Source organism: Salvelinus namaycush, chromosome 8, assembly GCF_016432855.1.
Source record: "Salvelinus namaycush isolate Seneca chromosome 8, SaNama_1.0, whole genome shotgun sequence".
Classification (NCBI taxonomy): domain Eukaryota; kingdom Metazoa; phylum Chordata; class Actinopteri; order Salmoniformes; family Salmonidae; genus Salvelinus; species Salvelinus namaycush.
In genome coordinates this window covers 64875145-64903048 of record NC_052314.1, presented here as the reverse complement: position 1 = coordinate 64903048, position 27904 = coordinate 64875145, and the positions used below count along the sequence as shown (strand labels likewise).

The window sequence follows — 27904 nt, the reverse complement described above, 5'->3', positions numbered from 1 at the left end:
GGATGCTTTATCTGAGTTTGATGCGTGTTTCTGTCGGCACACGTTTGTCAAATAAATATATTTCATTTGGATGGTCAAGGAGGTGGGGCGGGCCAGACCCCATAAGGCCTGCCCATAACTCCGAGCCTGAGTGCATGACGATCCAGCATCCTGGCATCGATACAACCAAGAACAGAGAACACTTTTACTGCCACACATCAGGAGTTCTCTGCAAGCTTGGTCAGCCTCTGGTAAGAGTGTCATCAAAGGTGTCCAGGAATCAACTGGTTTAGTCCGTCCAGTACTTTCTGGTGAAAGTGCCGATTGGATGGTTTTCAGACTTGTTGACGAAATGCTTGTTTGGTACAGTGCTCTGTTTGAATGTTTGCAGCAGTGCAGACTGTGATGTTCTCCATCTAGATTGACCTATTGGAGAAGAGCTTCTTCCTCAGATCATTGACACAATCTAGGCTGGTTGTCTCGTCATAGAGAACACAGGTATCTCTCAAACAATGTGAAAGTGGACAAATCCAGATCATGGTGTTGAAATGGTTCAGCTGCCATGGAAACAAGGCATCAGTCACCTCTGGGCATTTCTATGTAAAAGGACCCATGAGCACCAACGTGAAGTTCATAGGATATAAAATAAATGGTGCTTAAATAAATTCAGTAGTTCTAAACCTGCCACTGCCTCCTGCCTACTCCGCTCTACACTAGTGACAAGGTGCTTCAACAAAGTACTGAGTAAAGAGTCTGAATACTTATGTAAATGTGCTATCAGTTTATTTTTTATACATTTGCAAAAATGTAAAAAAAACAGTTTTTGCTTTGTCATTATGGAGTGTTGTGTGTACAGTCAATTGATGGTGGAAAAAAACAATATCATCCATTTTAGAATAAGGCTGTAAAGTAACAAAATGGGGGAAAAAAATCAAGGGGTATGAACACTTTCTGAATGCACTGTATATACAGACACATAATGATGATACTTACAGTAACAATGGTAATCAGAAGTGTCTGTATGTAGAGGAAGGGTTCTAGTAGAAACAACAGAGCCCCTGTCCAGATACAACCCCTAACTAGCCCCTTCCTATAGGCCCTGGTGGAGATCTGAGAGGATCGGACAGGTTTAAGCAATATGGTGATATTCCACCTATCAGAGGACAAGGTGGAGCTATCACTATATTGATTCATCCTATCAAGTCCTCTCAGAGCTCTACAAGTGTCTAGAGGGGAAGGGTTGTTTCCGGAAAGGAACAGACACATATTTACATAATAATAAATTATTATTCCAACTAGCAACATACCAACCAACATCCCAGCCAGCAGAAGGGTTTACTAGTTAGCTACATACATGATTTCATAAATAATGTTTTAATCAACAAGATTCTCAGCTTTAAAAAAGAAAGTGCATTACACTCCATGACTCGGTCGTTCCATGGACATATGGGTCGGTGTTCACACCATTGTCATTATGACATCATCAATATGGGACAGAACAGTGGAATTCTTTAGATGGATGCACACAGTTGTCCAGACTCTGTAAATCATGATGTTTAAACAGTGAAGTAATAAAGAGACTCTCTGGCCACTACAGTTGAGTGTGACTGGCTACGTCCCAATACACCGGTTTATGTTTCCTCCTCTTCCTTTCCTACAGATCACTAGCTGGATTAAGTGGTTAGAACTGGTTCTGAATGTTAATAGCTATAGCCATATAGTCATAAACCTTTTAAAGTCCCTCATATCAGTTAATATTATATAAATATGGCCGGGACCTTTTCCTGACCAAGTGACCCGACTAGGAAAAACCTCCAGGTCTATATCTAAAGCCTGGACTTTTCCCTGGTCTGGTCATGTATGGCTTCTCCTAGAAGGAAAGAGTTATGAGGAAAGGAAGAGACACAGCCTGAGCCACAATGGCCTGGTGTGCCTGGGTCCTCCAGGCCCGCAGAGGGAGACATGACCATGGGCCCTGGTCAAAAGTAGTGCACTATATAGGGAATAGGGTGCCATTTCAAATACAGTCAGTCAACCTCAACAGGTATGGAACAAGCAGCCCTATGAAATCAAGAGTGGAGTGATTCTCATCAATAGTGTAAAAAAACATTATAGTAAAGATTATGTACACCTCACTAACTTTATATTAAATGATTACACTCAGTTCTCTAATCTCACACACACAGGTACGGGGGAAATGACCTGCGAACCGTTAACATTTCAAAACAGACATCAGGGGACAAACCTTAGTCATTCAGTCACACACACACACACACACACTTTCTCTCCCTCTGACACACATACACAGAACTTAGAGTGAAATAATCAGTACAATACGTAAATAAGCTAGGAGAATTGCTTTTCATGCTGTTTCAAAGTTACACAAGCTGTTAACACACATACAAACACAGAGGAAACCTGGATCATAGTGGGTTAAGGGAAGAACACTGAGGTTTGAGGGAAGAAGAAGCACCTGTTTGAATTCAATACAAATCTCAAGCACCACCCAGACTAGTGAAGAATCATTAGTAGGAATCAAATAGAAAGATTCAAAGTGTAGAAAGTGAGTGAACAAACCAGCGACACACTGCAGTTATCAAATGGCTCTAGGTCAACAACCAATAACCCACTTCTGGTTTCCTATTCTGCTTCTCCCATGTTACTCCCAATACAACCACCAGTGTCCCCACCACCTACTCAATCACACACACACATACGAGAAGAAATGTATGAATTCACACACACACACACACACACACACACACACACACACACACACACACACACACACACACACACACACACACACACACACACACACACACACACACACACACACACACACACACACACACACACAAGCTGTTCATCCACTTCAGGTAGCAGTAGTAATCATCAACATTATCAGTTCCTAATAGTAATAATAAATAGTAATAGCGACAATAAACAGAACCAGTCAAAGTCTCAGTAATGTCACTGGTGTTGATGTTGTTGTTGGTCAGTCAGCCCACTAGGGGGAGCCCTTCCTAAGTCTGTGCCTCCGGTAGGGGCAGACCAGGAACGCAAGGTGTGCTCGGAGGAGCGATACCGTTCACCCCGCAACAAAGCAGTCCGTTGGTTGCTGTGACAGCTGAAGGGTCACTGATGCCCCCCCCGTTGAGGTTCCGGTAGGGTCGTCGGGGCGGAACGCGGCGAGGGGTCGGCACCCCCTTCAGGCACACGGATGGAAAGCTCAGACCAATCAGACAGCATCCCGGACAGGAAATTACCTCATCTTGTTCAGGGGCGGGGCCAGCAGGGGGGCCCGGGATTGCGGCACGGTAGCCACTAGCCCTCCAGCCAATCGGATGGCCGACGACCACCATCGCCGAGATGTTGTTGTTGTCCAGATGAGGGAGAGGAGGGAGGGAGGAAGGGGCATTGGAGACTGGGTGGCACCAGCCGTTAGGCTGCAGAAACAGGGAGGAAGAGGACGAGGCTGGGTGTAGTCTCCCTGGTGTAGGGACAGCGCCCTCTAATGTGTCAGGAGACCTGCTGCAGTCCATAGGCTCCCCCAGAGAAAAACCTTCCTCTTCTTCCTCTTCCAGAGGACCCAGAGACACCATGTCCAGAGGCAGCCCTGAATCATCTGACACGTCCTCCACCATCCCTCCCTTCTCCTTCCTCTTTTCATCCTCCACCATCCCTCCCTTCTCCTTCCTCCTTTCATCCTCCACCATCCCTCCCTTCTCCTTCCTCCTTTCATCCTTCACCATCCCACCCTTCTCCTTCCTCCTTTTATCCTCCACCTCCTCTACCCCCTCCTCTTCTTCCTCTTTCCCCAAGCGCTGCAGGTCGGGGTCCCGGAGGAGGGAGAGGGTTCGCCCCGGCTCGGGGGTACAGGGGAGGGACTGGCAGCGTCGGGGGGGCCCGCGGAGTAAGAGGTTTCCCCTGAGGGGGGGAGAGGCGCAGGCTTCAGGCTGCTGGGGAAGGGTGAAGGTCAGGGAGATGACAGACTTGCTCGGGGTGTCGTAGAGCTTGATGCGGCCCCCGTTCAGGTCCTGCCGCAGGGAGAAGGGGTTGACCCGGGCCGGGGTGCCGAGTGGGGGCGTCGTTTGGGGAAGCATTTCAGACTGGCTCCGTGACAACTGCTGGTCGCCGGGGCGACAAAGGGAACTCCGTCGTCGGTAGGGGCTGATGTGGACGGTGGCGGGTTTTGAGGAGAGACAATCGCCCAGAGGGATGGCTGTCTTCCTCTCCTCCTCTCCTCTCTCCATCCCCTCCAGCAAGACCACTATCTCAGAGAATGAGGGACGTATCTTTGCATTCATCTGAGAAAGAGGGAGAAACAGAGTGAGGGGACCAGGAAGAGTGTAAACAGTGCCTACTTTTTGGAATGTATGGTTGGTTTTAGGTTGTCAATCTGTGCATTTACAGTAAGTATGTACACAGAGTCATGGATGCATGCAGTTATTATGAAGTCAGTCAATCTGTCAGGCTGTCAGTCTGTCTGTAACTTACATTGCAGCAGAGGACTGCAAGGTTGAGGAATGGTGTTGGACAGTCACCAACCAGGTTCTCAAAGGCATCTACATCGAGGCCAAAGTCCTGCACACACAGAGGATCATCATCATCATCTTTTAATGTAGCCGACTAGCTGTCAATCACTTTGTCTGACTAGGTTTAAACAACATGTTGTAGTTTTCCATAATATCCACTAGATGGAGACATACACTGTGATAGAGTTCTACTCATTAAAGTGGAACTGACAGAATTTTAGCAACATGAAATCTCATTCAAATCTGTTCATATAGACCCCCCAGGAAGAAAATGACATAAAACATTTTTTTTTTTTAAATATGACAAGCGAGCACTTAGATATTGTCATTTTCACATTGTCATAAATTCTTAGAATATTTGGGAATTACACACTGTATACTAAGTAAGGCAATTGTGAAAATTCTATAGAGTGGAAAAGCAGCCTTGCGTTTGGACAATTAATAGGCACTAATTAATCGGCCATTCCGATTAATCGGTCGACCTCTAGTCGTTACAGTAGTGAAAACACTGTCAATTCCACTTTAAACCTCACATGCAGCTGGAACTGCTGCCCTGTACTGCAGTGATTTTCTGGGTCAAAGTGGAAAAAAGTGGTGTAGAAAGGGTTGGATTAAGGGTTTACACTGTCAGTTTGTTATGTGATAGTATTAAAGCCTTGATTTAGGGTTGTGTGATCGTGTAAAAAGGAAAAGCATTGGTTAACCGTGTGCCTGTCATACACTGTGGGGTTGTGTGTGTGTGTGTGTGTGTGTGTGTGTGTGTGTGTGTGTGTGTGTGTGTGTGTGTGTGTGTACCTCAGTGCGAGGTAGGAAGTCCGGATCAGCCTCTATCCGGGCGATGATCTCACACAGGATGATTCCATAGGCAAACACATCCACCTAGGGGTCAGAGTCAGCCAATCACATCTAATCAATAACATTTCACTTGAAATATTCACAATAATACACCTTGAAAGAGTCTGGTCATTTGCTAGCAACATGCATATTAGCAAGACCCACTAGACACATCCAGAATAACACAGCAGGGACATGGAACAGTTGTCCTTACAGATTGTTTTATAGCATAGTGTTATTGCATTATATTACTGTGTTTGCTTCGTCTAATTATGCACCCGGACCAGTGAGATAACAGCCAGGAAAAAGTTGACTACTGTCAAAGATTTGTATAACTTAACTAAGATAGACCACAGCCTGTCCTTTCCAATGGAAACAAATGAGCCATAGTGGGCAGAACAAGCAATGAGGTAGGCAGAGCCAAGCACGAGCTAGCGAGATCCCATTGGCTCGTTCTACCATGCATTTGCATATTTTCATTAGGTAACGCCTACTCTGTAGTGCACGTGTGCAATAACTCAATTCGCCTTTGCACTCCTTCTAAACAATACAACTCTGGCAAAGGGTTACAAAGTTACAAAACTTTGTCCACTCTTTTCGTAACAGATTGCAGCTGTGGGAACAGAAAAGTATTGAGATCAAATGTTTCATCGATGAGTAAATTAGCAGAATGTCGGCCAAAATTCATCTTCTTCCACTGCCGTCCTCTGGGCTTCCTCTCATCACCATATTTGTTAGTGACTGGAAATGCCAACCGGATGCTTCACATTTATACATCCGGTGAAATATCTGTATCATTGTTCTATCTGTGCTTCTGTTAGTACCTTTTCATCATAGACCTCTCCTCTCAGCACCTCTGGGGCCATCCAGTAGGGGGAGCCCACCACGGCCAGAGGCTGCTTATCAGCCCCGTCACTGGAGGAGAGGAAAATAACACATTAATATAGAACACATTTATTTTTCAGGAGAGAAAAACAGAATAGAATGTACAACGCATTTAACTAACTCATCTAGACTGTTGGCTATATGTGCATTCCTGAGGGGAGTATGGGGAGACAGTCATATAGTCCTCCTGTAATCTGGAGGAATCTTCTCACAGCACTAACCTGTAGTCTGGAATCTTCTCACAGCACTAACCTGTAGTCTGGAATCTTCTCACAGCACTAACCTGTAGTCTGGAATCTTCTCACAGCACTAACCTGTAGTCTGGAATCTTCTCACAGCACTAACCTGTAGTCTGGAATCTTCTCACAGCACTAACCTGTAGTCTGGAATCTTCTCACAGCACTAACCTGTAGTCTGGAATCTTCTCACAGCACTAACCTGTAGTCTGGAATCTTCTCACAGCACTAACCTGTAGTCTGGAAACTTCTCACAGCATTAACCTGTAGTCTGGAATCTTCTCACAGCACTAACCTGTAGTCTGGAATCTTCTCACACCACTAACCTGTAGTCTGGAATCTTCTCACACCACTAACCTGTAGTCTGGAATCTTCTCACAGCACTAACCTGTAGTCTGGAATCTTCTCACAGCACTAACCTGTAGTCTGGAATCTTCTCACAGCACTAACCTGTAGTCTGGAATCTTCTCACAGCACTAACCTGTAGTCTGGAATCTTCTCACAGCACTAACCTGTAGTCTGGAATCTTCTCACAGCACTAACCTGTAGTCTGGAGTCTTCTCACAGCATTAACCTGTAGTCTGGAATCTTCTCACAGCACTAACCTGTAGTCTGGAATCTTCACACAGCACTAACCTGTAGTCTGGAATCTTCTCACAGCACTAACCTGTAGTCTGGAATCTTCTCACAGCACTAACCTATAGTCTGGAATCTTCTCACTGCACTAACCTGTAGTCTGGAATCTTCTCACAGTACTAACCTGTAGTCTGGAATCTTCTCACAGCATTAACCTGTAGTCTGGAATCTTCTCACAGTACTAACCTGTAGTCTGGAATCTTCTCACAGCACTAACCTGTAGTCTGGAATCTTCTCACAGAACTAACCTGTAGTCTGGAATCTTCTCACAGTACTAACCTGTAGTCTGGAATCTTCTCACAGCACTAACCTGTAGTCTGGAATATTCTCACAGCACTAACCTGTAGTCTGGAATCTTCTCACAGCACTAACCTGTAGTCTGGAATCTTCTCACAGCTTTAACCTGTAGTCTGGAATCTTCTCACAGCACTAACCTGTAGTCTGGAATCTTCTCTGCCAGACCAAAGTCTCCCACTACTGCAGTGAACACACCATTCTCACAGCGCACCAGACAGTTCTATGAGAGAGAGAGGAGAGAGAGAGGGGAGAGAGGAGAGAGAGAGGGGAGAGAGGGCATATGAGTGTGTGTGAGAGTCAGTGAGAGATGAAATTAACAATTAATGCAAGATGAAGTGAAGGGAGGTGTTACTATGTGTCTGTCTGGTCCCCTGTATGCTTCTACCTCCTACCTTGGAGGTGAGGTCTCTGTGGAAGATGCCCTTGCTGTGGAGGTACTGCAGGCCGCAGGAGATGTCCTGAGACAGACCCATCCTCACTGACCACGACAGATACCTGTCACTGTCCAGCAGCTGCTCCAGGTTACCCCCGTTGATGTACTGTAGGTAACCATGACAACATCACACACACACAGTTCATGAGATTGAGTCCAGTCCAGACACACAGATTCTGTGCATGCCTACACATATTACATGATCATTAACCCTACACTAAATGGATGTGGTTCCTGAGACGTTAAACATTTCCATAGGCACTGTCATGATCTAGTATTCTGTAGAGACCTTAGCCTATGCTCTTTGCAGGCCTGTGTAGAATTTAATTTAAATGGAATGCAACCCTTATCTTCACTACTTTTTATGGCCCATGTATACAGCCTATTCTGTTACCATGGCCACTATTGTCTCTGGAAGATAAAATGCAAGGACTCCCTCAGAGAGACAGAATCAGGATGAGTTTACCTCAGTTAGAGCATGGAGTTGGCCCTCGTGTACACACACTCCCAGGAACCTGAGCAGAGGGAGAGGGAAAGCATTCAAAATACACTGAAAACATCAACAATATATCATCTATACAGCTAAAAACAACTATGTGATTTCAAACCTATTTGACAGAGGTTTCAATGATTCCAATAATGTCTTAAAATTTGAAGAGAGTTTGTGTGTGTTTGTCCTCTGTCTGATAATGGTTGCACCATTTTACTAGCTAGTTTTCTGCCTGTCCGTCTTTCCAGATTACATTTTTTTTTTTTTAATTGACACAAGTTGTGTCTTTTCCCTTGGGTGGTGCTGTTGAGAGTTGACGCAAGTTCTACCCACAGCAAAGGTAGGCTACTACAGACACAAAACAACCACAAAGATTATAATAACTAACCCCTTCCATCTGTGACAACAACACAGTGAAACTACTAAATGGTCTGAGCGATGGTGACAGGGCAGCTGTGCAATATGCACTGCACATAGCCAAGTGTGTACATTGTGCATGCAGTGTGTGTGTGTGTGTGTGTGTCTAGCTCTAGACATACCCGAGTATATTGGGGTGGCAGAGCCGGTTCATGAGCTGGACCTCCCTGAGCATGTTGGCCTTGTTGCTGGCCAGAGTGTTCATCTTTAGGGCCATCACCTGGCCTGTCATCCTGTGCTGCACCTGCAGGGGGAGACAGAGAGCAGCACTGCTTCAGAACACCATAGAGATTATTATTAAAATTAAAATATTTAACCTTTATTAAATTAGATAAGTCAGTTAAGAACAAATTCTTATTTACAATAGCGGCCTACACCGGCCAAACCCGGACGACGCTAGACCAACTGTGCACCGCCCTATGAGACTCCCAATCACGGACGGTTGTCATACAGCCTACATTCGAACCAGGGTGTCTGTAGTGACGCCTCAAGCACTGAGACCGCTGCGCCACTATTGAGCCCCTAGTGGCACAGCTTAGGGTTTGAGGAGGGCAAGCTGATCCTAGATCTGTGCTTAGGGTTTGAGGAGCGCAAGCTGAGATGGGGTGAAAGAGAGGACTGGGTGGTATTCACTAGAGACAACCATAGAGATGAGGTGAGAGAGAGGACTGGGTGGTATCACTAGAGACAACCATAGAGATGGTGAGAGAGAGGACTGGGTGGTATTCACTAGAGACAACCATAGAGATGGTGAGAGAGAGGACTGGGTGGTATTCACTAAAGACAACCATAGAGATGGTGAGAGAGAGGACTGGGTGGTATTCACTAGAGACAACCATAGAGATGAGGTGAGAGAGAGGACTGGGTGGTATTCACTAGAGACAACCATAGAGATGGTGAGAGAGAGGACTGGGTGGTATTCACTAGAGACAACCATAGAGATGGTGAGAGAGAGGACTGGGTGGTATTCACTAGAGACAACCATAGAGATGGTGAGAGAGAGGACTGGGTGGTATTCACTAGAGACAACCATAGAGATGGTGAGAGAGAGGACTGGGTGGTATTCACTAGAGACAACCATAGAGATGGTGAGAGAGAGGACTGGGTGGTATCACTAGAGACAACCATAGAGATGGTGAGAGAGAGGACTGGGTGGTATCACTAGAGACAACCATAGAGATGAGGTGAGAGAGAGGACTGGGTGGTATTCACTAGAGACAACCAAAGAGATGAGGTGAGAGAGAGGACTGGTTGGTATTCACTAGAGACAACCATAGAGATGGTGAGAGAGAGGACTGGGTGGTATCACTACAGACAACCATAGAGATGAGGTGAGAGAGAGGACTGGGTGGTATTCACTAGAGACAACCATAGAGATGGTGAGAGAGAGGACTGGGTGGTATTCACTAGAGACAACCATAGAGATGGTGAGAGAGAGGACTGGGTGGTATTCACTAGAGACAACCATAGAGATGGTGAGAGAGAGGACTGGGTGGTATTCACTAGAGACAACCATAGAGATGAGGTGAGAGAGAGGACTGGGTGGTATTCACTAGAGACAACCATAGAGATGGTGAGAGAGAGGACTGGGTGGTATTCACTAGAGACAACCATAGAGATGAATGAGAGAGAGGACTGGGTGGTATTCACTAGAGACAACCATAGAGATGGTGAGAGAGAGGACTGGGTGGTATTCACTAGAGACAACCATAGAGATGAATGAGAGAGAGGACTGGTTGGTATTCACTAGAGACAACCATAGAGATGAGGTGAGAGAGAGGACTGGGTGGTATTCACTAGAGACAACCGTAGAGATGAGGTGAGAGAGAGGACTGGGTGGTATTCACTAGAGACAACCATAGAGATGGTGAGCGAGAGGACTGGGTGGTATTCACTAGAGACAACCATAGAGATGAGGTGAGAGAGAGGACTGGGTGGTATTCACTAGAGACAACCATAGAGATGGTGAGAGAGAGGACTGGGTGGTATTCACTAGAGACAACCATATTTCACTAAAAACTAAATGGCAGAAAGTGGACCGAAACAGGGAGGGACTAACTTGAACTTGGCATTATGAACAGTATATGAATAGAAGGTGTGTACAGCAGTAGTTATATAGGATGAGTCTTGACTGGAATACCGTATATAAAGGGGGTAAAACAGTATGGAAACATTATCAAAGTGACAGATGTAAAGCCACCAGTGCAGTCTGTAAGGTGCAGGGTAGAGTACCGGGTGGTAGCCGGCTAGTAACAGTGACTAAAGTTCAGGGCAGGGTACTGGGCAGAGACCGGCTAGTGGAGATTATTTAACAGTCTGATGGCCTAGCTTTGAAGCACCTGTACTGTCTCCACCTTCTAGATGGAAGCGGGGTGAACAGGACGTGGCTCAGATGACTGAGGTCCTTGATGATGTTCATGGCCTTCCTGTGACACCGGTGCTGTAGATGTCCTGGAGGGCAGGCAGTGTGTCTTCTTCACCACGCTGTCTATGTGAAGGGACCATTTTTGTTATGTCTTTAAAATAAAAAAAATAAATGTAGTCTCTTTTTATTTTTCCTTTTTATTTTTTTTATTTTGTGGTATCCAAATTGGTAGTTAGTCTTGTCCCATTGCTGCAACTCCCGTACGGACTCGGGAGAGGCGAAGGTCGAGAGCCGTGTGTCCTCTGAAACACAACTCAGCTGCACTACTTCTTGACACAACACTCGCTTAACCTGGAGGCCAGCCGCACCAATGTGTCGGAGGAAACACTGTACACCTGGCGACCGTGTCAGTGTGCATTGCGCCCGGCAAGCCACACTAATCGCTAGTGCGCGATGGGGCAAGAACATCCCTGCCGGCCAAACCTTCCCCTAACCCGGGCGACGCTGGGCCAAATGGGTCTCCCGGTCGCGGTCGGCAACTACAGAGCCTGGACTCTAACCAGGATCTCTAGTGGCACAGTTAGCACTGTGATGCAGTGCCTTGGCCTCCCGAGTGGTGCGGTTGTCTAAGGGACCATTCTTAAGGCTGTCAGTGATGTGCACGCCGAGGATCTTGAAGCTTTTGACCCTCTCCACTGTGGCCCTGTCGATGTGGATGGGGGCCTGCTCACTCTGCTGTCTCCTGAAGTCCACGATCAGCATTTTGTTGATGTTGAGGGAGAGGCTATTTTCTTGGCACCACTCTGCCAGGGCTCTCATCTCCTCCCTGTAGGCTGTCTCATCATCGTTGGTAATCAGGCTTACCTCTGTAGTGTCGTCAGCAAACTTGATGATTGAGTTGAAGACTTGCATGGCCACACAGTCATAGGTGAACAGAGAGTATAGAAGGGGGCTGACCAAACACCCCTGTGTGGCCACCGTGTTGAGGATCAGCGTGGCAGAGGTGTTGTAGCCCACCTATACCACTTGGGGTCGGCCTGTCAGGAAGTCCAGGACTCAGTTGCACCGGGAGGGGCTGAGACCCAGGGCCCTCAGCTTAGTGATGAGCTTGGAGGGTACTATGGTATTCTTACATATGGTATTCTTACATACAGTTGAAGTCAGAAGTTTACATACACCTTAGCCAAATACATTTAATCTCAGTTTTTCACAATTCCTGACATTTAATCGTAGTAAAAATTCCCTGTCTTAGGTCAGTTTGGATCAACACTTTATTTTAAGAATGTGAAATGTCAGAATAATAGTAGAGAGAAATATTTATTTCAGCTTTTATATCTTTCATCACATTCCCAGTGGGTCAAAAGTTTACATACACTCAATTAGTATTTGTTAGCATTGCTTTTAAATTGTTTAACTTGGGTCAAACGTTTCAGGTAGCATTCCACAACCTTCCCACAATAAGTTGGGTGAAATTTAGCCCATTCCTCCTGAGAAAGGCCATTTTGCCACAACTTTGGAAGTATGCTTGGGGTAATTGTCCATTGCGAAGACCCATTTGCGACCAAGCTTTAACTTCCTGACTAATGTCTTGAGATGTTGCTTCAACATATCCACATCATTTTCTTTCCTCATGATGCTATTTTGTGTCCCTCCTGCAGCAAAGCACCCCCACAACATGATGCTGCCACCCCCGTGCTTCACGGTTGGGATGGTGTTCTTCGGCTTGCAAGCATCCCCCTTTTTCCTCCAAACATAACGATGGTCATTATGGCCAAATAGTTCAATTTTTGTTTCATCAGACCAGAGGACATTTCTCCAAAAAGTACGATCTTTGTCCCCATGTGCAGTTGCAAACCGTAGTCTGGCTTTTTTATGGCGGTTTTGGAACAGTGGCTTCTTCCTTGCTGAGCAGCCTTTCGGGTTATGTTGATATAGGACTCGTTTTACTGTGGATATAGATACTTGTGTACCTGTTTCCTTCAGCATCTTCACAAGGTCCTTTGCTGTTGTTCTTGGATTGATTTGCACTTTTCGCACCAAAGTACGTTATTCTCTAGGAGACAGAATGTGTCTCCTTCCTGAACGGTATGACGGCTACGTGGTCCCATGGTGTTTATACTTGCGTACTATTGTTTGTACAGATGAACGCGGTACCTTCAGGCATTTGGAAATTGCTCCCAAAGATGAGCCAGACTTGTGGAGGTCTACAATTTTTCTTCTGAGGTCTTGGCTGATTTCTTTATATTTTTCCATGATGTCAAGCAAAGAGGCACTGATTTTGAAGGTAGGCCTTGAAATACATCCACAGGCACACCTCCATTTGACTCAAATGATGTCAATTAGCCTATCAGAAGATTCTAAAGCCATTACATAATTTTCTGGAATTTTCCAAGCTGTTTAAAGGCACAGTCAACTTACTGAATGTAAACTTCTGACCCACTGGAATTGTGATACAGGGAATTATAAGTGAAATAATCTGTCTGTAAACAATTGTTGGAAAAATGACTTGTGTCATGCACAAAGTAGATGCCCTAACTGACTTGGAAAAACTATAGTTTGTTAACAACAAATTTGTGGAGTGGTTGAAAACCGAGTTTTAATGACTCCAACCTAAGTGTATTTAAACTTCCGACTTCAACTGTAGGTATTTCTCTTGTCCGGGTGGGATAGGAACACAAACCTGGAGTATGATGAAGTTGCTCCTTCCTATACAGATGTAAGATCAGTTTAGAATCCCCCCCCTTAATGGTCTAGAGAGTTTGAGGAGGGCAAGCTGATCCCAGATCTGTGCTTGGGGCAGGTTAAGGTTCTGGAAAATAGGATTGTGAATGGAAATTAATTTTAGGTCCCCATGAGGATAGAAGAACATATCGTGTGTGTATTTAATAGCCGCTCCGCACTAATAGGCTTTCTGTATTTCCCATCACCCCTCTTGATCTGCACAAATCCAGGGTACCGTCACTGTGACATCACAACATAGACAAGACAGTCTCAGCCTCTTAAAACAGACACAGGGACACACACACACTACAGTATACACACACCCTCCAAACACACACCCTTAAACACTTTCAAGCAAAACCACACCAGTCAACTCTTAAAATGTAAACTAATTGGTTGTGGGACTAAAACATTGGCTGTAAAACTATTTCCATTGCAAAGACCAATGCAAAACAGTGTCAGCTTTAGTATCATTGACCTGTATTCTAATCAATCAGGATCATGCAGGGTGAATGAGGCAAGAACAGGATGTTGACAAACTAATCAAATGATTGGTGAATATTAACTATTGATGGCATGAGCGTTGTGTCATTGATCGAGAGAGAGAGATGGGGATTAAATCTGGGGCCTAATGTAAATGAAGCCACTCCTGTGACGCATATGGCAAGTTGAGAATCAGGTCTAGTGAACAGAACCAGGTCTAGTGAACAGAACCAGGTCTAGTGAACAGAACCAGGTCTAGTGAACAGAACCAGATCTAGTGAACAGAACCAGATCTAGTGAACAGAACCAGATCTAGTGAACAGAACCAGGTCTAGTGAACAGAACCAGGTCTAGTGAACAGAACCAGGTCTAGTGAACAGAATCAGGTCTAGTGAACAGAATCAGTTCTAGTGAACAGCATCAGGTCTAGTGAACAGAATCAGTTCTAGTGAACAGAACCAGGTCTAGTGAACAGAACCAGGTCTAGTGAACAGAACCAGGTCTAGTGAACAGAACCAGGTCTAGTGAACAGAATCAGTTATAGTGAACAGAATCAGGTCTAGTGAACAGCATCAGGTCTAGTGAACAGAACCAGTTATAGTGAACAGAACCAGGTCTAGTGAACAGAATCAGGTCTAGTGAACAGAATCAGGTCTAGTGAACAGCATTAAACATAGTATTCCTCCCCAATATCCCCCCATTCCAGTCCCTGCATAGTGCTCTACTTCCTGCTGAAAGAAGTCAACGACCACAAAATGCTAATCCACCAAGCCTGTTTCCACTGCCGCTTTCCAATTGAGCCTCAGGGAAAAACTAAAGGGACGCGGCTGACCAGCAAACCAACGTTGATTGGTTAAAATGAAGGTTAAGATAGGGTTAGGGGTTAAGTGTTTGGTTAAGGTTAGGAATAACATTCAGATGTTGGCTAGTTGGGCTGTCAATGGGGTGTTGGTCAGAGAAGTCCCTCTGTCTCTCTAGCATGCCTCAGTGGAGGGCGTAAACATTTGAACGAGCCAATCGTGTCAGCCTTGGTATATTTGAATTATATTGTCGTTGATGTCTGTTATCAGGAAGTTGCCCCACACTATGCATGAGGTCATAATATATATTTAACCTCTTAAATGTTTCATCTCCAAGTTCAGTTTTATGACTAACTGAATAAACACTTCCCACTGACAGCATGATGATAACACCCTTCAGAAGCAAAGTACAGCCTTCACATACTGGGAGGTGCGCACACACACACACATACACACACACACGCACAAACACACAGGCACAGACACGCACACAGGCACAAACACACACACACAGGCAAACACGCACACAGGCACAAACACACACAGGCACAAACACACACACAGGCACAAACACACACAGGCACAAACACACACAGGCAAACACACACACAGGCACAAACACACACAGGCACAAACACACACAGGCACACGCACAAACACACACAGGCACAAACACACACACACAGGCAAACACGCACACAGGCACAAACACACACAGGCAAACACACACACAGGCACAAACACACACAGGCACAAACACACACAGGCACAAACACACACAGGCACACGCACAAACACACACAGGCACAAACACACACACGCACAAACACACACAGGCACAAACACACACAGGCACAAACACACACAGGCACAAACACACACACGCACAAACACACACAGGCACAAACACACACAGGCACAAACACACACACGCACAAACACACACAGGCACAAACACATGCGCACACGCACAAACATACACGTGTACAACATAAACACCCCAAGTTCCACCCATAGGGGATGTGACTAACTTATAGAGGAAGGAAATCAAGGCTCTTATCCAAGACAAACTGAAGTGTGCAAACAAATGAAAGGTTGGACTGTATTTGCAGACCCACCTAACTAGAGAGAGAGAGAGAGAGAGAGAGAGGTTCAGACCCACCTAACTAGAGAGAGAGAGAGAGAGAGAGAGAATAAACACTGGAGCTCAGGGATCTAATGCTTTTAATGCATAGTCATTTGACTGTTCTGCAGGCCTATATCAGCCTACGCAGATTTGTACATTGATGTTGTGTATCAGTAATGTACTGTATCTTGGCCCAGTGAACACATTGATGTTGTGTATCAGTAATGTACTGTACCTTGGCCCAGTGAACACATTGATGTTGTGTATCAGTAATGTAATGTATCTTGGCCCAGTGAACACATTGATGTTGTGTATCAGTAATGTACTGTATCTTGGCCCAGTGAACACATTGATGTTGTGTATCAGTAATGTACTGTATCTTGGCCCAGTGAACACATTGATGTTGTGTATCAGTAATGTACTGTACCTTGGCCCAGTGAACACATTGATGTTGTGTATCAGTAATGTACTGTACCTTGGCCCAGTGAACACATTGATGTTGTGTATCAGTAATGTACTGTACCTTGGCCCAGTGAACACATTGATGTTGTGTATCAGTAATGTACTGTATCTTGGCCCAGTGAACACATTGATGTTGTGTATCAGTAATGTACTGTATCTTGGCCCAGTGAACACATTGATGTTGTGTATCAGTAATGTACTGTACCTTGGCCCAGTGAACACATTGATGTTGTGTATCAGTAATGTACTGTACCTTGGCCCAGTGAACACATTGATGTTGTGTATCAGTAATGTACTGTATCTTGGCCCAGTGAACACATTGATGTTGTGTATCAGTAATGTACTGTATCTTGGCCCAGTGAACACATTGATGTTGTGTATCAGTAATGTACTGTATCTTGGCCCAGTGAACACATTGATGTTGTGTATCAGTAATGTACTGTATCTTGGCCCAGTGAACACATTGATGTTGTGTATCAGTAATGTACTCTACCTTGGCCCAGTGAACACATTGATGTTGTGTATCAGTAATGTACTGTATCTTGGCCCAGTGAACACATTGATGTTGTGTATCAGTAATGTACTGTACCTTGGCCCAGTGAACACATTGATGTTGTGTATCAGTAATGTACTGTATCTTGGCCCAGTGAACACATTGATGTTGTGTATCAGTAATGTACTGTACCTTGGCCCAGTGAACACATTGATGTTGTGTATCAGTAATGTACTGTACCTTGGCCCAGTGAACACATTGATGTTGTGTATCAGTAATGTACTGTACCTTGGCCCAGTGAACACATTGATGTTGTGTATCAGTAATGTACTGTATCTTGGCCCAGTGAACACATTGATGTTGTGTATCAGTAATGTACTGTACCTTGGCCCAGTGAACACATTGATGTTGTGTATCAGTAATGTACTGTATCTTGGCCCAGTGAACACATTGATGTTGTGTATCAGTAATGTACTGTACCTTGGCCCAGTGAACACATTGATGTTGTGTATCAGTAATGTACTGTACCTTGGCCCAGTGAACACATTGATGTTGTGTATCAGTAATGTACTGTATCTTGGCCCAGTGAACACATTGATGTTGTGTATCAGTAATGTACTGTATCTTGGCCCAGTGAACACATTGATGTTGTGTATCAGTAATGTACTGTACCTTGGCCCAGTGAACACATTGATGTTGTGTATCAGTAATGTACTGTACCTTGGCCCAGTGAACACATTGATGTTGTGTATCAGTAATGTACTGTATCTTGGCCCAGTGAACACATTGATGTTGTGTATCAGTAATGTACTGTATCTTGGCCCAGTGAACACATTGATGTTGTGTATCAGTAATGTACTGTACCTTGGCCCAGTGAACACATTGATGTTGTGTATCAGTAATGTACTGTATCTTGGCCCAGTGAACACATTGATGTTGTGTATCAGTAATGTACTGTATCTTGGCCCAGTGAACACATTGATGTTGTGTATCAGTAATGTAATGTATCTTGGCCCAGTGAACACATTGATGTTGTGTATCAGTAATGTACTGTACCTTGGCCCAGTGAACACATTGATGTTGTGTATCAGTAATGTACTGTATCTTGGCCCAGTGAACACATTGATGTTGTGTATCAGTAATGTACTGTATCTTGGCCCAGTGAACACATTGATGTTGTGTATCAGTAATGTACTGTATCTTGGCCCAGTGAACACATTGATGTTGTGTATCAGTAATGTAATGTATCTTGGCCCAGTGAACACATTGATGTTGTGTATCAGTAATGTACTGTATCTTGGCCCAGTGAACACATTGATGTTGTGTATCAGTAATGTACTGTATCTTGGCCCAGTGAACACATTGATGTTGTGTATCAGTAATGTAATGTATCTTGGCCCAGTGAACACATTGATGTTGTGTATCAGTAATGTAATGTATCTTGGCCCAGTGAACACATTGATGTTGTGTATCAGTAATGTAATGTATCTTGGCCCAGTGAACACATTGATGTTGTGTATCAGTAATGTAATGTATCTTGGCCCAGTGAACACATTGATGTTGTGTATCAGTTATGTAATGTATCTTGGCCCAGTGAACACATTGATGTTGTGTATCAGTTATGTAATGTATCTTGGCCCAGTGAACACTAGAGGTCGACCGATTAATCAGAACGGCCGATTAATTAGCGCCGATTTCAAGTTTTCATAACAATCGGAAATCAGTATTTTTGGACACCGATTTGGCCTTTTTTTTTTTACATCTTTATTTAACGAGGCAAGTCAGTTAAGAACACATTCTTATTTTCAATGACGGCCTAGGAACGGTGGGTTAACTGCCTTGTTCAGGGGCAGAACGACAGATTTTTACCTTGTCAGCTCAGGGATTCAATCTTGCAACCTTCCAGTTAACTAGTCCAACACTCTAACCACCTGCCTCTCTTTGCACTCCACGAGGAGCCTGCCTGTTACGCGATTGCAGTAAGAAGCCAAGGTAAGTCGCTAGCTAGCATTAAACGTATCTTATAAAAAACAATCAATCAATCATAATCACTAGTTAACTACACATGGTTGATGATATTACTAGTTTATCTAGCGTGTCCTGCGTTGCATATAATCGATGCGGTGCGCATTTGCGAAAAAGGACTGTCGTTGCTCCAACGTGTACCTAACCATAAACATCAATGCCTTTCTTAAAATCAATACACAGAAGTATATATTTTTAAACCTGTATATTTAGCTAAAAGAAATCCAGGTTAGCAGGCAATATTAACCAGGTGAAATTGTGTCACTTCTCTTGCGTTCATTGCACGCAGAGTCAGGGTATATGCAACAGTTTGGGGCGCCTGGCTCGTTGCGAACTAATTTGCCATAATTTTACGTAATTATGACATAACATTGAAGGTTGTACAATGTAACAGGAATATTTAGATTTAGGGATGCCAACGTTAGATAAAATACCGAACAGTTCCGTATTTCAATGAAATAATAAACGTTTTGTTTTCGAAATGATAGTTTCCGGATTCGACCATATTAATGACCAAAGGCTCGTATTTCTGTGTGTTATTATGTTATAATTAAGTCTATGATTTGATATTTGATAGAGCAGTCTGACTGAGCGATGGTAGGCAGCAGCAGGCTCGTAAGCATTCATTCAAACAGCACTTTCGTGCGTTTTGCCAGCAGCTCTTCGCTGTGCTTCAAGCATTGCGCTGTTTATGACTTCAAGCCTATCAACTCCCGAGATTAGGCTGGTGTAACCGATATGAAATGGCTAGCTAGTTAGCGAGGTGCGCGCTAATAGCGTTTCAAACGTCACTCACTCTGAGACTTGGAGTAGTTGTTCCCCTTGCTCTGCATGGGTAACGCTGCTTCGAGGGTGGCTGTTGTCGATGTGTTCCTGGTTCGAGCCCAGGTAGGGGCGAGGAGAGGGACGGAAGCTATACTGTTACACTAGCAATACTAAAGTGCCTATAAGAACATCCAATAGTCAAAGGCATATGAAATACAAATGGTATAGAAAGAGATAGTCCTATAAATACTATAACTACAACCTAAAACCTCTTACCTTGGAATATTGAAGTCTCATGTTAAAAGGAACCACCAGCTTTCATATGTTCTCATGTTCTGAGCAAGGAACTTAAACGTTAGCTTTCTTACATGGCACATATTGCACTTTTACTTTCTTCTCCAACACTTTGTTCTTGCATTATTTAAACCAAATTGAACATGTTTCATTATTTATTTAAGGCTAAATTGATTTTTATTGATGTATTATATTAGGTTAAAATAAGTGTTCATTCAGTATTGTTGTAATTGTCATTATTACAAATACATTTTTTTAATTATTAAATATATATATATATATATATATATATATTTTTTTTTTAAATCGGCATCGAGTTTTTGGTCCTCCAATAATCAGTATCTGTATCGGCTTTGAAAAATCATAAATCGGTCGACCTCTAGTGAACACGTTGACTGTCATGTTAATAGTCTGTGGTGGTGGTGGGAGACGTAACGACATGGGCATTTATACAGCAGTCACTGACCTTGAGGTTTGAAAACAAACACACACAAGTCCCCACACACTGATGTTCTCACCATCACACCTTCAGTTCACAGTGAAGTTGTTATAGTTTAAATTGAAGATGCACACACTGTAAACACACACACAGAAACACACACAGAAACACACACCGTAAACACACACACAGAAACACACACCATAAACACACACCATAAACACACACACAGGCTGTGAGGGCCTGAGAGGTAATCAGCTTAGTGTGAGCAGTGGGCCCGACCTGTTCTCCTGTAATCACACTGAGACACACACCTCTCTGGCTGGGCAGGGGCACAGTACCACTGAGACACACACCTCTCTGGCAGGGCAGGGCACAGTACCACTGAGACACACCTCTCTGGCAGGGGCACAGTACCACTGAGACACACACCTCTCTGTCAGGGCAGGGGCACAGTACCACTGAGACACACCTCTCTGGCAGGGCAGGGCACAGTACCACTGAGACACACACCTCTCTGACAGGGCAGGGCACAGTACCACTGAGACACACCTCTCTGGCAGGGGCACAGTACCACTGGCAGGGGCACAGTACCACTGAGACACACACCTCTCTGGCAGGGCAGGGGCACAGTACCACTGAGACACACACCTCTCTGGCAGGGGCACAGTACCACTGAGACACACACCTCGCTGGCAGGGGCACAGTACCACTGAGACACACACCTCTCTGGCAGGGCAGGGGCACAGTACCACTGAGACACACCTCTCTGGCAGGGCAGGGCACAGTACCACTGAGACACACACCTCTCTGACAGGGCAGGGCACAGTACCACTGAGACACACCTCTCTGGCAGGGGCACAGTACCACTGGCAGGGGCACAGTACCACTGAGACACACACCTCTCTGGCAGGGCAGGGGCACAGTACCACTGAGACACACACCTCTCTGGCAGGGGCACAGTACCACTGAGACACACACCTCTCTGGCAGGGCAGGGGCACAGTACCACTGAGACACATACCTCTCTGGCAGGGGCACAGTACCACTGAGACACACACCTCTCTGGCAGGGCAGGGGCACAGTACCACTGAGACACACACCTCTCTGGCAGGGGCACAGTACCACTGAGAGACACACCTCTCTGGCAGGGCAGGGGCACAGTACCACTGAGACACACACCTCCCTGGCAGGGCAGGGGCACAGTACCACTGAGACACACACCTCTCTGGCAGGGCAGGGGCACAGTACCACTGAGACACACACCTCTCTGGCAGGGCAGGGGCACAGTACCACTGAGACACACACCTCTCTGGCAGGGGCACAGTACCACTGAGACACATACCTCTCTGGCAGGGGCACAGTACCACTGAGACACATACCTCTCTGGCAGGGCAGGGCACAGTACCACTGAGACACACACCTCTCTGGCAGGGCAGGGCACAGTACCACTGAGACACACACCTCTCTGGCAGGGCAGGGGCACAGTACCACTGAGACACACACCTCTCTGGCAGGGGCACAGTGCCACTGAGACACACACCTCTCTGGCAGGGCAGGGGCACAGTACCACTGAGACACACACCTCTCTGGCAGGGCAGGGGCACAGTGCCACTGAGACACACACCTCTCTGGCAGGGGCACAGTGCCACTGAGACACACACCTCCCTGGCAGGGCAGGGGCACAGTACCACTGAGACACACACCTCCCTGGCAGGGCAGGGGCACAGTACGACTGAGAGACACACCTCCCTGGCAGGGCAGGGGCACAGTACGACTGAGAGACACACCTCTCTGGCAGGGCAGGGGCACAGTACCACTGAGACACACACCTCTCTGGCAGGGCAGGGCACAGTACCACTGAGACACACACCTCTCTGGCAGGGCAGGGGCACAGTACCACTGAGACACACACCTCTCTGGCAGGGCAGGGGCACAGTACCACTGAGACACACACCTCTCTGGCAGGGGCACAGTACCACTGAGACACACACCTCTCTGGCAGGGCAGGGGCACAGTACCACTGAGACACACACCTCTCTGGCAGGGCAGGGACACAGTACCACTGAGACACACACCTCTCTGGCAGGGCAGGGGCACAGTACCACTGAGACACACACCTCCCTAGCAGGGCAGGGGCACAGTGCCACTGAGACACACACCTCCCTGGCAGGGCAGGGGCACAGTGCCACTGAGACACACACCTCTCTGGCAGGGGCACAGTACCACTGAGACACACACCTCTCTGGCAGGGGCACAGTACCACTGAGACACACACCTCTCTGGCAGGGCAGGGGCACAGTGCCACTGAGACACACACCTCTCTGGCAGGGCAGGGGCACAGTACCACTGAGACACACACCTCTATGGCAGGGCAGGGGCACAGTACCACTGAGACACACACCTCTCTGGCAGGGGCACAGTGCCACTGAGACACACACCTCTCTGGCAGGGGCACAGTACCACTGAGACACATACCTCTCTGGCAGGGGCACAGTACCACTGAGACACATACCTCTCTGGCAGGGCAGGGCACAGTACCACTGAGACACACACCTCTCTGGCAGGGCAGGGCACAGTACCACTGAGACACACACCTCTCTGGCAGGGCAGGGGCACAGTACCACTGAGACACACACCTCTCTGGCAGGGGCACAGTGCCACTGAGACACACACCTCTCTGGCAGGGCAGGGGCACAGTACCACTGAGACACACACCTCTCTGGCAGGGCAGGGGCACAGTGCCACTGAGACACACACCTCTCTGGCAGGGGCACAGTGCCACTGAGACACACACCTCTCTGGCAGGGGCACAGTGCCACTGAGACACACACCTCTCTGGCAGGGCAGGGGCACAGTGCCACTGAGACACACACCTCTCTGGCAGGGGCACAGTACCACTGAGACACACACCTCCCTGGCAGGGCAGGGGCACAGTACCACTGAGACACACACCTCCCTGGCAGGGCAGGGGCACAGTGCCACTGAGACACACACCTCCCTGGCAGGGCAGGGGCACAGTACCACTGAGACACACACCTCCCTGGCAGGGCAGGGGCACAGTACGACTGAGAGACACACCTCCCTGGCAGGGCAGGGGCACAGTACGACTGAGAGACACACCTCTCTGGCAGGGCAGGGGCACAGTACCACTGAGACACACACCTCTCTGGCAGGGCAGGGCACAGTACCACTGAGACACACACCTCTCTGGCAGGGCAGGGGCACAGTACCACTGAGACACACACCTCTCTGGCAGGGGCACAGTACCACTGAGACACACACCTCTCTGGCAGGGCAGGGGCACAGTACCACTGAGACACACACCTCTCTGGCAGGGCAGGGACACAGTACCACTGAGACACACACCTCTCTGGCAGGGCAGGGGCACAGTACCACTGAGACACACACCTCCCTAGCAGGGCAGGGGCACAGTGCCACTGAGACACACACCTCCCTGGCAGGGCAGGGGCACAGTGCCACTGAGACACACACCTCTCTGGCAGGGGCACAGTACCACTGAGACACACACCTCTCTGGCAGGGGCACAGTACCACTGAGACACACACCTCTCTGGCAGGGCAGGGGCACAGTGCCACTGAGACACACACCTCTCTGGCAGGGCAGGGGCACAGTACCACTGAGACACACACCTCTATGGCAGGGCAGGGGCACAGTACCACTGAGACACACACCTCTCTGGCAGGGGCACAGTGCCACTGAGACACACACCTCTCTGGCAGGGGCACAGTGCCACTGAGACACACACCTCTCTGGCAGGGCAGGGGCACAGTACCACTGAGACACACACCTCTCTGGCAGGGCAGGGGCACAGTACCACTGAGACACACACCTCTCTGGCAGGGCAGGGGCACACCTCTTCCACCATGTCGAAACCTTTTGTTAGTGTATACTGAACCGGTCACTAAGAATTAGGCTAGATCCCTGCCCAACAATTGCCTAAAGAGAGTAACCTTACTCCTTATAGTCCAAGGACCTTACATGTTCTGTTTAGAGGTGAATTGGCTCTGGCAGCCAAAACAGCCAAATAATCCATCTAAACATGAATCCATTCTCAGTTGTGATACAGTTCTAGAAACGTGAAGCTCTCTACTTTCATTTCACATCAACATTACTTCACAAATGCAAAATACACACTTACTGTACACTGTTTTTAACACAGTTGCAGCCGACAGTATTTTTCAGTGACACGTTTGTGGCGTCTGTTTTTCATTTACACAGGTGTTCAGAGACACAGACAGCTAATTAGCACAGGCAGTGCTCTCAGTCTTCTGTCTGTTTTCGGTAAACAAGATATGGAGATATGTCCGTGTGGGAACCCTAACCGAATAAAATGTAACTTTTTTAGCATAGAAATGTGAGTTATAGATTTGTCATCACATTGAGCGCAAGTCTAAAAAGCGGTAGATCTGTTCTATGTGTGCTATTTCTATGCTTCCCGTTCTTAAGTTTCGCTTTTGCATCTTTTACTTTCGGTTTTGAACACCAACTTCAAAACAGCTGAATATACAATATTTTTGGTTATTGAAAAGATATTTCAAAGCGGTTTAGATGGTACAATGATTCTCTATCCTCGAGTGCTTTAATGTTCAGACCGAGCGGCCCGGCTCTTAACAAAACTCCCCCTACTGAAGATGCCTTCCTCCAATTACTTATGTGTAATGTAATGAAACGGAGAGTCATGAGCAAGGGTTAGCTAGATCCTAGCAGCTGTACTAATGATATGTGTAATGTAATGAAACTGAGAGTCATGAGCAAGAGCCTGCTAGATCCTAGCAGCTGTATTAATGAGATGTGTAATGTAATGAAACGGAGAGTCATGAACAAGGGTTAGCTAGATCCTAGCAGCTGTACTAATGATATGTGTAATGTAATGAAACGGAGAGTCATGAGCAAGAGCCTGCTAGATCCTAGCAGCTGTACTAATGAGACGTGTCTCTCAGGGGGGTCATAGGGTGCTCTGTCATCTATACTGAGAATAACAAGGTTGTGATGTCTGCCGTCTACAGTCCTACACATATTTTCCTGTGTGTGACCTATAGACCTGTATATTATGATGAACCTTCTGTAGAAAGCTGGACTTGAGGAGGTGATGCCCTTGGTCAAAGGATGGGCACACTACTACTTCCTGTGCCATCAAGGTTCAGACCTCATGGATCATGGCAGATGTAGTAGTATGCTGCATATATATACAAGGAGGCTACACATAGTTTTTTAAGCATTTCAATATAATATTATACAGTGGTGAATTAATTGGTTTTGTTAATAACTTGCATTGAAGACTCACCTTGAACACCTCTGAAAAGAACCCTGACCCGATCTTCTCACATACGAAGTCATCGATGCGCGCCAGGCTGGAAACGGCGCTCCGCAGTGCCCGGTACGACGAGGGCCTGATCCGATTGGGCGCGTGAATACCGTGCAGCAGGGGCTCGGCAGCAACCTCCGCGTCGCTACTTTCTTCGTGCTCCATCACAGCGGCGCTTTCAGAGAGAGACACGTGCACGTTTAAACCGCAGTCCGGCATCCACGCGCGGTTCCCATCGCCCCGGAATGACAAATGTCCTCCCTCGTGCGAGGGGATTAATTGGTTGTTGAAACCCGGGTAGAGACCCCGTGTCGGCTGTTAAGGTCCTGATAAATCAATCGGGAAAATGAATAGGCGTTCCCTTCTCATCACTAGATCAGCATCACCTCTTGTCTCCCTCTCTTTCTACTCATTCAGTCCTCATGCGGAATCCAGCGTTCGGTGCGTGAGGAGGCTTGGTTCACTGCGTCATCCCGTTAACGGGTGATACAGGCACTGAACGGTACGGTCCTCGCTGCTGACGGTGGAGGAGGGAGGCGGAGGTGCATGCAGCCGGTTCCTTCTCCTATAGCCAGCCTATCACAATGTCTCAGTCGATGCAGGCTCGTCCTAGCGGCGATGGAACCTATTGCTGCATGCAGAAAGACCACAGCTGTCACTGTCAGGGAGAGAAGGGAGAGAAGTCGTTTAAGAACAGCCTATTATAGTTTATAGTTCATGCAGGTCAAAGGGAAAACCTTCAACTATAGTCAGCCATTCCCCCTCTTGTTAATGTTTCTAATCTTTCAGCACCACCTCATTGCACTAGTTTATTCTGAATCTGATCGGCTACAATGAATCAACACTAGCTACATTGTAGCCCTATCATTAATCCCGATCCCACCGGGTGTTTATAGGATCCAATGTTGCTGTCGCTGTAGCAGACGGCCGCTACTAAAGCACCTTGTGTGGCGATAAGCCCTCAGCTACTCGCTCCTCTCCGCTTGGCAAATAGAGCTGGTGAATTAAGCTGACTGACATAAACAGCGAAAATAGAAATTGCTGCAAGACAGATCATCAAAACAACACGAGCTTGATTGTACTTTCCATCAGACACTGTAGTGTTAATAATGGAAGAGCTCGCTCAGAATACAACCGTAAATTCATTACCGGGGGATTTCTGCCTGGACGATTGCTATAATGGCCGAATAAGCCGGATATCCAACGGTTTACCTTTTTTAGCAAAGCAGTATCGGATGATGTAGGAATTGTGTTGGCTTCTCGGTCAAAACAGTCACAATAAAATAATCGATCGTTACAATAACTGCAGATGGTCTATCGACGGTAAATCTACCGTGGATTTAGATCCGTTTCTTGGTCTGATTCCCGGTGCCGTCGATCTCTCCACCATAATAATAATGTTCTCTTGAAGCGCTTCTGAACGAGCTCTCTGATTGGACGAGACACGAGGCGGGGCCTGAGAGAAAATAACGTGAAGCGGAAGTGTCACTGCAATGACACTTTTTTTCTCTCTAATATTGTATTATTCTGTTACACTGTGCCGCTGATGCTTTTACTGTACACGCTGGAACTTGAAGCAATGGTGCCCCTCGCTGAAAACCCTGATGATGAGCTCAAACTACTGCAGATATTCAAACATATGGTCAGGTTAAAGAATATGGAAATAAATATGTTTCTTAGCAAATTCATACTCTTTTGACATTAAAGCAAGTAGCAGAATTGGCAAGCTCATTTGAATAAACATATTTTATTGCATATTTAACTGTTGTGATGTCAGTGGACATTATCCATTCAAAACAATGCTCTTTTGTATCGGCTGCATTTTTCCTTATCTTGGCACATAAAAACCTTAGGCCAC

The 27904-nt window shown here is 46.4% G+C and overlaps 1 protein-coding gene across 1 annotated transcript; it reads right to left on the bottom strand.

The window, feature by feature from the left end:
* Positions 1-1291: 1291 nt before the first annotated feature.
* On the bottom strand, positions 1292-27424 carry LOC120053061 (dual specificity testis-specific protein kinase 1-like). The gene is made up of 10 exons (XM_039000310.1): positions 27259-27424; positions 26026-26704; positions 8868-8989; positions 8305-8353; positions 7798-7944; positions 7543-7625; positions 6176-6266; positions 5313-5396; positions 4480-4566; positions 1292-4289 (listed from the first exon to the last, which is right to left on the bottom strand). Exons 2-10 carry the CDS (start codon positions 26263-26265, stop codon positions 3006-3008), a joined length of 2187 nt encoding a protein of 728 aa, XP_038856238.1. The 5' UTR covers positions 26266-26704; positions 27259-27424; the 3' UTR covers positions 1292-3005.
* Between the last annotated feature and the right edge of the window lie 480 nt (positions 27425-27904).